The 11,323-nt window shown below is 54.6% G+C and overlaps 1 protein-coding gene across 1 annotated transcript in view; it reads left to right on the top strand.

The window, feature by feature from the left end:
- Positions 1-5,011: 5,011 nt before the first annotated feature.
- KCNQ4 (potassium voltage-gated channel subfamily Q member 4) overlaps positions 5,012-11,323 on the top strand; it is a 76,580-nt gene continuing 70,268 nt past the window's right edge. The window contains exon 1 of the mRNA XM_027864517.1: positions 5,012-5,337. Coding sequence (XP_027720318.1) covers positions 5,012-5,337 — 326 coding nt within the window. The remainder of the gene's footprint in view (positions 5,338-11,323) is intronic.

Genomic DNA, 11,323 nt, shown 5'->3' with positions numbered 1-11,323 from the left:
TCTCCCCTCCACCTCATCTCTCCCAAGTGGTCGCCAGCCTCTGACTGAAGAGCCCTGGTAAGGGGGAGGCTCCAGAGAAAGCCCATTCCACTTTGGGTCAGTTTTCACCTTCTTCCCTTTCCTGGTCCCTGTCGTCTGGTCCCCTGGGAAGCGAGATACAGCTGGCAAGGAGACAATTGCAATAGAGCAGGTGAGAGGTAATGAGACTTGTCCTTTGGGTGGTGGCCCTGGGAATGAAGAGGAAGGGGCCTCTTCCACAAGATTCTGGGGAGGTAAAAATAGACACAACTCAGCAACTGACAGAATATAAGGAATCATGGAGAGAGGGGGACTGAGGATGACATCGAGGTGAGCCTGGGTGACTGCAAGACTGGTGGGGCCCTCAACAGCCTCAGCCCAGATCATTCTCTCAAAATCTGCCTTCTTAAAGGACCCGGGTTCATCCCCCGCCCCCCCACCCGACACTCTCCTCATTCTATTCCCACCCTGGTGCCCCCTGGTCTGGGAGAGACTCGAGCCTTACCCATGGGGAGTCCCTTGTCAAAGGAGAGAGACATGGCCTCAGCCCCTGGTCTGAGATGGGAGTCGGGTCTCCAGCCGCGCAACTGAGTGGGTGAGTGCAGTGGGGAGCCACCTGCTCCAGGACACAGGGGTGTTCTGAGGGAGGAGTCTCAAGCAGGGAACTGGCAGTTATAGGTCTCCCCCTGCCCTTCTGGCTCGAAAGGTGGGGGGTGCCACGCCTGGGAACCAGGATCCCATTTCCTCCCTGCCGAGGTTTCACTGAGACCCTGAATTGGTGTCCCTAACTGTCCAGGAATTCCAGGGAGGCAGTCTCTATCTAAAGGCCCCCTGGCAAAGATTCAGACAAACACTGAGGGGTTTAAGGCTCAGTGCATAGCAGTAAGGATGAAGTTTAGACCTCTGCAAACCACTTCCAAACCACCGAAGGGCCCCAGAGGCAGGGAGGAGGCTGGGATGAATGAGATGACCTCCTCTAGCCCGAGGGCCCAACCCCCAGCCCCTTCCTGGGTCTGTAGACTCAGCAGATCAATGCTAGGCCTGCTGACTTGAGGAAAAGCACCCCCCCTCCCGGCTCCCCGCTCCGGCTCCCCAGGGAGGGCCTCCTGAAGGATCCACTCAAGCCCTGAGTTGTCTGCAGTTGCTCCTGGCCCTCCCTCTGCCCCAATCCCACTGGACTGTGCAGAGGGAGTGGCTGGTGTGGCCATGGGTCTAACTGATTTAGGTGGGAGGATGCCAACGGAACCTCAGACTGTGTCGGGGTGGGAGAGGATAAGGGGGGGAGGTTAAAACAGGAGAGAAGGTCAGGCTAATGGAGGGGAGTGTCAGATGGGGGGGTGGAAATCCCACAGAATCACTGAACATCAGAGCTGGAAGTCCAATTGCCCCATTTTACAGATGGGGAACTGAGGCTCAGAGAAGGGAAGGAACATGTCCAAGGTCACAGAGCAAGCAAGCTGGGAAAGGCAGCATACAAAGAACAGGGGGCTTGGCTTCAAGTCCCAGATCTTCCAGCTGCTACCTTGGGCAAGTCACTTCCCCTTCCCTGGGTCTTCATTTCCTCCAGTAAAATAAAGACGTTAGACCACAACAGGGGTTCTTAATCCTTTTTGTGTCAATGGGCCCTTACACTAATGCTGCCCATGTTTATAATTGAAGGAGATACTAAATTTCAATTAAAGGTTAGTGAAAACAGACTTTTTCCCATCCAGTAAGTTCAGACTTATCCACAAACCCCTTTGGCTTCTGCAGACCCCAGATCAAGAAGCCCATGGAGTGGAGGATCTCTAAGAACTCTTCCAGCACTAATCCCTATGATCAGGTATTCTTTTTCAAAGTCTAGTTTTCTCTATACTCGGCCCCCTCATCTTTTTTTGTTATTGCTGTGGTGGTTGTTGTTCTTTAGGCAATTGGGGTTAAGTGACTTGCCCAGGGTCACACAGCTAGTGTCAAGTGTTTGGTTTGAGTCTGAATTTGAACTCATGTCCTCCTTACTTCAGGGGCGGTGCTCTATCCACTGAGCCACCTGGCTGCCCCTCAGCCCCCTCACCTTGCTCCCTCCTCAGTCTGAACACACACAAAGCCAACTTCAAGCCTTGGTGAGGCTGGGAGGGGAGCCTGGTGTTCCATACAGGAACCAGAGACGGGGTGAGGCAGCCTTTAGCAGCTCCCCTTGTATACTGCGTTCAGTCTAAATCACTAGTTCAGGCACTAGAGACCCTCCTCAACCTAGTTCCAACCTGCCTCTCTACCCTGACTTTGCAATGCAGGCACTCTGAGTTCCCTAGCCTTGTTCTGTACTCCAGCCCCCCATCTCTGTACCAGGAGTCCTTTACCTCTCTTCAAGGAAGCCACCTCTCCCCAGAAACCTTCTTAGATGCCACACCCATCCTGGCCCTAAGGTGAAAGTGATCTATCCCTCCTCAAATTTCTCCTCACCTCTTCAGCATTCTGATCTACCTTTTCCTTGTGTCTCCTACCCTTCTATTTAATTGTGAAGTACTGGAAACCAGGATCTCTCCTGGAACATCCACCCCCACATTGACCCCTCCCACCCACCCCCAGGCTAAGGAATAGGCCTGAATGCCATAAGCAACTAAAAAATGCTGGTTGAATGGTGGTGACTAGAGGTAGGGGAGCTGAATTTCTGTATTCTATAGGATGGGGAGCTGCTGAAGGAAATCTTTTCCCCTCGCCAGCCTCAAATGAGAGGTACACTGCTCAGAATCCAAGTGCACTTCTGGGTGTGTGTTTTGAGGGGACCCACAGGTAGCTAACTTGAGAATCTTCTCTGAAGGTGAGGGTTACACATCTGGGCTGGCTTCTGACAGGAATGGTGGTTGGGCCTCAGTTTCTTCTGTAAAACGAAAATTTTGTTCAGTCCTTCCAGCTCTTCCTGATCCCATTTGGGGTTTTCTTGGCAAAGAAACTGGAGTGATTTGCCATTTCCTTCTCCAGTTTATTTTACAGATGAGGAAACTGAAGCAAACAGGGTTAAATGACTTGCCCAAGGTCACACAGCTAGTAAGTGTCTGAGGCCAGATTTCAACTCAGGAAGATTGTCTTCCTGATTGCCAGCCCAGCACTCTATCCACTGCCTCACCCGGGTGTCTCCTAAAGATGAAAATTACACCCCTTCATCTCCCTTCTCCCATCTAAGAAGGAATGAGGAAGAACTATTTCCCCAGCCCTGAGGCATATCCTCCTCATCCTCTCTCTTGATTCCCAGGACTTTTCCCCGAAATTTTCCACTCCTCTCACACAATCTGAGGAGGTTAGGAACCTCAGAAACTGGTAGGTGGGGTTCTGGTAGGCCTGGATGAGGGTGGAAATGGGCAAGTCTCCTTCCAGGAAAACACATGAATCTGCACAGTATACAGGGGGTAGACATGTGCACAAAGGCACCTCTGTCTGGGCTCTGGAGTTCCATCCCTTACCCATCTAGCCTCAGTCCAGGAGCCTGGAGGATACAGATGGAGAATTGTGAAGAGACTTGAGGCAAACTCCTTCCCCCCCCCCCCCAGCCATTCCTAGAGATATACATCCATAACACCACCACACGTAGCAACAGAACCTCCTATACAACCTGGCATGCAGTTACACAAGCACACATTAGACACTACCTTACCCAAGGATGTACAATGCTGGACCCAACCTTCCATACCAGCAGCCTACTACACATTTATTAAGTGTCTATTGTGTTCAGGGACCAGGATTAGGTGCTAGGAGAGACACTAAGTATAGATAGGACAGAGTTCCTGCACTTGTGGAGTTCACCATGGAGGAGGAGAAAAAGCCACAGTCACAAAAAACCAAACAAACCTATAATTAACAATATTATGGGAAATGGGCAGTGTGTGTCAAGGTCAGGGTTGCACAGTGTTTTTATGATACACAGAAACAACCAAACAGACAGGGATACCAGGCCTTAGACACAAAGACACTCAGACACACAACTACCACACAATTTTAGACCCAACCACACAGACACACAACTATAACACTGCCTTAAATACAACCACATTTAAACACACAATTACAACACTGTGTTAGACAACCACACTGGGACACACACCTATAATACAACTTTAGACACAACCACACTCGGACACACAATTTCAACACCGCAACTATCCTCAGAGACATAACTACAGCACGCAGCCTTTGACAACCACAGAGCGACACACAACGCCAGCAGGCTGACCCAGCGGTCCGGGCAGAGGCGCCCACAACTTTACACGTGCTCGCAAACACCCGCACACGCCGCAGACACGGACATTGGACACACACACACACACACACACTCACACGCGCACACACCCCTCCGTCCCTCCCCGAGCCTTTCCTCCCTCTCCTCTCGGAGCTTGGGCTCGGGCTCGCTCCGGATTTGGGCAGGCGGGGGAGGAGGCGGGGGCGGGGGGAGGGGAAAGGAGTGGAGGGGGAGGAGGCGGAGGCGGAGGCGGAGGGGGAGGGGGCGGGGCGGGCGGGGAGGGGGGCCGGGGTGACATGTGAGCGGGAGCGCAGGCAGGTGGAAAGCCGAGCGCCATGGAGCGAGTAATAAGAGAGTTGGAGTCGGAAAGTGCTGCCCCAGTAGCGGGCGAAGCGGCCGGTCAGCGAGCGGGCTCCGGCGGCCCCCAGCCTGCCCGCCCCTGGCCCCGGCCCCGGCCCCGGCCCCGGCCCCAGCCTGGCCCTTAGCGCCCCCTCCTCGGCTCGGCTCCGCTCTCCCTCGGCGCCTGCCCGCAGGGCGCCCACCCGCCCTCCGTCCGGCTAGCCGTCCCTCCTCGGTCCGCGCCTCTCTCCCTGCTGTCAGCCCGTCCCTGCCGGGCCGGCGCTCCCAGGACCAGGAGAGGAGCCGGACCCTGAGCCGAGCCCGAGCCGGGCTGGGGCAGCCCGGTGGGGCGGGGCGGGGCGGGGGCCGGTGCCATGCCTGGCTGAGCCGGGCTGAGCGCGCCTGCCGTCTGCCCGGGAGCCCAACCCGGGCTGGCCCCCGCCCATGGCCCGAGGTGAGGCCCCCCCGCTTCGCCTGAGCCTGGCCCCGCCACCCGGCCCCGGGCCGGGGGATGCCCCCCAGCCGGAGCTGGTGGCTCTCACGGCAGTGCAGAGCGAACAGGGCGAGGCGGGGGTGGGATCCCCGCGCCGCCTGGGGCTCCTAGGCAGCCCCCTGCCTCCGCAACCGGGGCCCGGCTCCGGCTCCGGCTCCGCCTCGGGCTGCGGCCAGCGCTCCACCGCTGCCCAAAAGCGCTATCGCCGTCTGCAGAACTGGGTCTACAACGTGCTCGAGCGACCCCGTGGCTGGGCCTTCACCTACCACGTCTTCATGTGAGTCACGCCCCCGAGACCCCCGGCTTTGGGCGCCCCGCCTCGGACCTTTCCTCCACGCCCCCTGCCTCTGTGTCCTCCCGGTCTCCTCATTCCTTCTCGGCTCCTAGCTTGTCCTGTCCCATCTCCCCTTCACCCCGCTTCGGGACTCAGCCTAGCCCCTATCCCGCTTCGGGGCACCGTGCTTAGCCTTCACTGCCGCCTTTCCTGCTTGCCTTTCTGATCTCTCAGCGAATCCTGGCCCCCTACCTGCTCCTTTCCCGACTCTCAACCTTACCCCTCTTCCTCCTTTTGGGTTCATCCTAACTCCCTTACTGTCCTATTTCCCAGCTCTGTCCAGACTCAGTGCCCCTCTACGGGTTCTCAGTCCAACCTCTGGCCCTATTCTTGTCTCTCTTCTCTAGCTGCTGGCCTCTATGTCCTTGTCTCTGTGTCCTCTCGCCACCCTCTTCCACCCCTAGTCGTCTCCCTCTTAGGGAGTACACCTGTCCCCCCTCCACCCCCCCATCCCTACTCCCTAATGCCCAGATCTTCTCCAGCTCTTTCTGTGTCCAGTTCCCCAAGAGCCCTCCTCCAGTCCCAGATGCCCTGGACTTAATGAGCTGTACACAGGATATGGGCCCCCCCAACACACACATGCACCCACACACCCCACCTTGATCTTAGGTCCCTTTCCTGTACTCTGTTTCCATCTCAGCCCCAGGCCATCCCCAGTTGTGAGCCTTCCCTCTCCTCTCCTCTCCTCTCCTCTCCTCTCCTCTCCTCTTCTCTTCTCTCTCTCTAACACACACATACACGCACACTTCTCTCTCCTTCGGAGCTTGTAGATTCTTACATATTCTAACTTTTCTACAGCTGAGACCCTGCCCTAATGGCTCCACCCTGCCCACCCCCCCAATTGAGACACAACTCCTGGTCAACCTCTCTCCTCTTGCCTTCCCTACCCTCAGTGGAGATCCCCATCATGGCTCCATTGACCTCTACTATCTTCTTCTCTACTTCTCCCTGCTCCCCTCCCCCACCCCAGAATCTTTCTTCTTTAATGTCTGGACTGGCCAGTCAGCACTGGGTCACCGGGGCCTGGTCACCCTCTCACTGTGGCCCATGCCCTGTGTGAGACAGTTTACTGCAGGCTCCAGGGCTGGGCCCTCTCTGGTTCCCCGGCCCTCGCCAGGCCTGGCTCCCAGCAGAGGGAAAAAGAGAAAGCGGAGAGGCACTCATTTGGAAACACTGACGCTATGCCCTCCCCCTCCCTCGGCCCCCCTCTCTGGCTTCTACAACTTTCAAAAACAACAAACCGGCTTCTTCGAGGTAAAGAATGAATTTTGGCAGCTTGCAACTTTGTGAGCACGGAGTCTGAGGGGATGGAACAGGCCCAGGAAGGAACCTGAGAGGCCCCGCGGGTATCAGTTGAAGGGTTCGGCCTGGCACTGGGGCGGCTGGAGGTGCCCGCTCGGCCTCTGGCTCCCTGGAAAATGTGCATCTATTAATACCCCCCCCTCCCCCGCAGAGAGCTGTCTAGGCTCAGCCCCCAGGCTTGAGAGAGCTCATACCCTTGGAGGTGGGCCTTCCTTCCATTGTCCTGTCTAACTTGGGCTGGCTGAATCCTGGTGGCAAAGAAGGGAGAGGGCCCTGAAGATGGAGGGGACCTGCAGGGTCCTGTCGCCTGAGGAGACATAGGGAGGGGTAGGCAGTGGGCAAAGGCCCTTCCCATGCTCCAATCTGTTCTGTGGCTCTGACCAAGTCAAAAGACCTTAGGTGGATCAGGGGAGCTTTTGTGAAGGCTTAAGTCAGAGTCAAGGTCAGGGGTCAGGACAGATTGTCTAGGACTGGAGAAGGGTAGGGCTGAATGTCTGGATCATTAGTTGGGCTGGGGGCCCAAGGGTTGTGCTTATACAGAGAGCCCTGGCTCTGAGCTGCTCCCCTTGCACAGGAACTTGGGAAGGGGTGTGGAGAAGGCCTGGGTGTAGAGGCCATAACAGTCCACTAGTTGGGGACAGGCTTAACAGGCCGAAATTCCCCGTATTCCTTCCCCCCAACTGATGCTTACACTCCTGGTCTTGGTCCTTAGGAGGAAGTTATTAATCAGAGAGCTGGTGCCCACTAACACTCCAGCTCAGCTGTTGGGGCTCTGCTGGGTGGGCCTTTGGAGAGTTGTATTGGATACTGGAAGGAGCCCCAGAGCTGGACACAAGACTGAACCCTTACGTTCAAACCCCATCTCTGCTATTTGCTGTCTGTGTGACCTTGAAGAAACTGTTCATTCCCTTCCCTGGACCTGTTTCCTCTTCTAGACGATAAAGGGGGCATGACTCAAAGGCTCTTTTTGGTTCTAGGGTTCCGGGGTGCTAGGTTCCTTCGCTGCTGCGCTATGACTTCCCTGGGAGGGGCAGGAGGGCCTCGGAGACCTCCGTCTCTACTGCTGGTCACTGCAGGTGAAGGACCCACCATCTCCCTCCTGACCCTCACTCCATCTCCGGAAAGGCCTCCCCCCACCTCTTTCCGGGGCTAGATCATCAGATAACTTTGCTCCACATCCGCTCTTCCAGGAGATGCCAGGCATGTCTTGGAAAGATGAACAGGTGCCTGGCCTTGGGGAAATCCCCTCTACCCTCTGAGGCCACAGGGCTGCTCTGGAAACTGGGCTGATCCTGCCTATCACCCTGCCTTTCATCCAATCTAGACAGAGGGAGGGGTCTTAAAGACATTGCTTCAGTTGCCCTTTGCGGAATCTCACACCTCTTCCTGACAACTGACCTTGGTCCATCCTGTTTGCAATCTTATTCTAGTCCTCTGTCTTTCTGTCTTCTGATCTTTTGAATGTCCCGTGAAGGAAGCCCAGAAAGGCAGAGCCTCCTGTCCTCAGTCTGCTGGGCCCTTGCCTTCCTGTATCTCAACTTGTTTTTTCTCAATCCTAGGTGGAGTGGGTAGAGCTGAGGCATGTGGGCAAGGGGCAGTCAGGAAGGAAGCAATCAACCTTGATTGGAGACCTGAACCCTGTTCTTGCCTAGCCTCTCCTCAAGCAGTCCATCATCCCCTTCCCTCCCCAGAGCCAAATATCTCCCTCTCTCCATCCTCCCTCTCTTCTGTCCTCGACACTATGGCAGCCATGGGCAGCACTGCCCAGCCATGCTCAGAGACTGGAGTATGTCTGAAGTCTCCCAGGGCTCAGTGCAGTTCATAGCTGTTTCCATGGCACTGTGGGGGTCAGAGGGATGCTGCCCAATTACACCCCCCACCCTCTTCCCAGGGCCAGGCAGTTCTAGGAGAATCCTACTTAGCTCACGTCTTCTACTGTGCTCTGATCCTGGCCAAGGGATTCCTGAGCCCCCATCCTAAGCTAGTTGGCATTTGCACCCGTTTTCAGGGCACCGTAGTCTGGAGCCTGTGTGGGGCTGACACACCCTCCCACCACACTGACCACACCCACTGCAGAGACCTATGGACCCTTCCTTTTCCAAGCCAGTGTGTGAGTGGGCCTCCAAGTCCTCCCCCTTCCTTTCTCTGTTTTGAGGCAAGCTCCCTGTTCCCACAAAGAATTTGCTCTGTGTGAAGGTTCAAACTGCTTCCTCCTCCCTCCCCTCCTGCCCTTCAGGAGACCCTCTCAGAGTATATCTTCATCTTTGCTGACAGCCAGGACAGCAGGAAGTAGGGCCAGAGAGGAGGCAATGGGACCTCATAGGGCCTCAGAACATAGAGAGGCCGCTCCAGGCCACCTACAGAGCAGCCCTATAAAGTGCCTGGAGATCTTAGCTGAGAACTTCCAGTACCATGGTGGGTTGTTAAAGAGACAGATAGACTCTTCCAGAATCATCTGCTGTCAGAGGCAAGGCAGGATCTTGGAGGCAGAGCATAGAATGTCAGAGCTAGAAGGGTCTTAGAATGTGGAGTGTTGGACCTGGGAGGGACCTCCGAACAGAACGTCAAACCTGGGGAGGTCCTTAGAACACAGAATGTCAGGGCCAGGAGAGGTCTTTGAGATCATCCAGACCTACCTCCTTCATTTTTACAAAGGAAGAAGGCCTAGGGAGGCCTAGGGAAAGGACTCTCCCTAGGTCACACAGCAGATCAGTGCTATAACCAGAGCCCTGATTCCCAGGCCAAGATGGGATTCTTTCCCCACATAAAGCTAGGCTTTTCTGTTTAGTTTCCTGGTTTTCCTTGGTTTCTTCTGATTTATGCCAAGTACAGGTTATCTGCTGCTCCCTGTTTTCCCCACACAACCCCCCTCTCTCAGTTTTCCTTAGACCCTGTATTTTGGGCTCATGAGCACTTCTGTATGATCACACAGGCTGATAAATACAAGTATATGAATGGCAAACAGCACCTTTCCCCATCCCCCCTCCCCATTGCACACCCATGCTCACACAAATTGCACAATCATAGACATATACCCATTTTCAAAAACATATTTAATGATCTCGATCCACAGTCCTCTCTTTTCCTCCTTCCTCTCTCGCCAGTCTTGAACTCCCAGCTAGTCCTCAGAATCAAACATATGCAGGCAAAGGGAGTAGGTAGGTAGATCCTGGGCACTGGGGCTGGCCTTATTCCCCGGGATACCCTGGCAGCTGACGGCTGGCGGCTTCTCTTTGTAGATGCAGGTGAAGCCACAGGGCTGCCATGGTGGGTCTGTGTGGTACGTTTGTATCTGGCTTCAGCAGCTTCCTTGGCAGTCAGAGGCATAGGGAGCTCAGCCCTTCTGGCAGCTTGAGACAAGGAAATTGTGTTCTCCCCAAACTCAACCCTTACTACCTCCTTGCCATGGGAAAGATCTTGGAGTCTAGTCTAGAGAATTCTTTAGTTTCCATTTTAACCCCTGTCCTGGGGAAAACAGTGAATCTCACAGCCCTTGATTCTGTTACCCAGTACTTTCAGCCTTCTCTAAGCCCCTCCTGGCACCTTTACTTGACCCTCCTCCCTCTCTTCTGCCTCTGGTCACCTTCCAGAATTGAATCTGGGCTGGCTTGGGTCACCTCTGTGACTTCCTTGGGCCATGCTTTGAGGAGATCTGGTAGAACTTCTCTTAAGCCAGGTCAGGAGTCATATGGGGCAGAACTCAGGGCACCATTCTCCAATCCTCCCAGCCAAGTAGGGGATGAACCACTGCAGGTCAATTTCTCTGGGCCCCTGCCTGTAGATCCTATTGCCCCTTTCATTCTCCTCTAGGTGAAGTGAGATACTTCAAGGCTTCTAAAGTCAGATGTTCCCATTGGTCACTACCACAGTGTGGATAGCCACCTCTTTCTGAGGAACACCCTTAATTCCCAAAATTTAAACCCAGAAGGGACTTTAGTGGTCATTAAGCCCATCACTTTACAGATGAGGAAACTGAGACCCAGATAGGTTTAGTGACATAATCATCAAAGTATTAAGTGACAGAGCTGCAATTTGAACTCAGTACTTTCAACCCACTGCCTTTTTTTTTTTTTAAACAATGCTATACTGCTTCTGGGTGTCTAATCTCCAACCCTCCTGCTGTTGTGGAAGTCAGCCATTTCCTCAGGCTGGCTGGCTCTTGAGTACGCCTAGACTTGATTATTCTTGCCCTGCTCTCTTGTGTATTGAGCTGGTGATGTATTTAAGACTCCCCCCTGGGAGCTGGGCAGCTGAGGCTGGGGATGCAGCATTTATCTAGAAGCCTAGAGTGAGAGGAAGCATTGGGCCAAGCCCTGCTCCCTCCTGAGAGTGCAGACAACCCCAGAGAAAGTAGTAGAGAGTTCTCTCCCCTCCCCAATTTTCTTACTTTCCCCCTCTACTTCCATTTTGCCTTATGCTAAGAAGGCCTCCCTGACCACCTTTTTACCTCTAAGCCACCTTTATCCAGGGAAGCCATCTTTATCTCATCAGTCCAATCACCACTTGGGGGTGAGGAAGGGGACACCTCTTCCAAGCTTCTTCCCAGATTGTTTGGAGAAAACCTGGCAGCTTTCCTTTCATCCCCACCCCACCCCCTTGGAGTAGAACAAGAGCTTCTTCAACCCTT

The sequence above is a fragment of the Vombatus ursinus genome, unplaced genomic scaffold (assembly GCF_900497805.2).
Source record: "Vombatus ursinus unplaced genomic scaffold, bare-nosed wombat genome assembly UNPS02014775.1, whole genome shotgun sequence".
Lineage (NCBI taxonomy): Eukaryota > Metazoa > Chordata > Mammalia > Diprotodontia > Vombatidae > Vombatus > Vombatus ursinus.
Note: the sequence above shows the minus strand (reverse complement) of the source record. Positions and strands in the feature narration are given on the sequence as shown.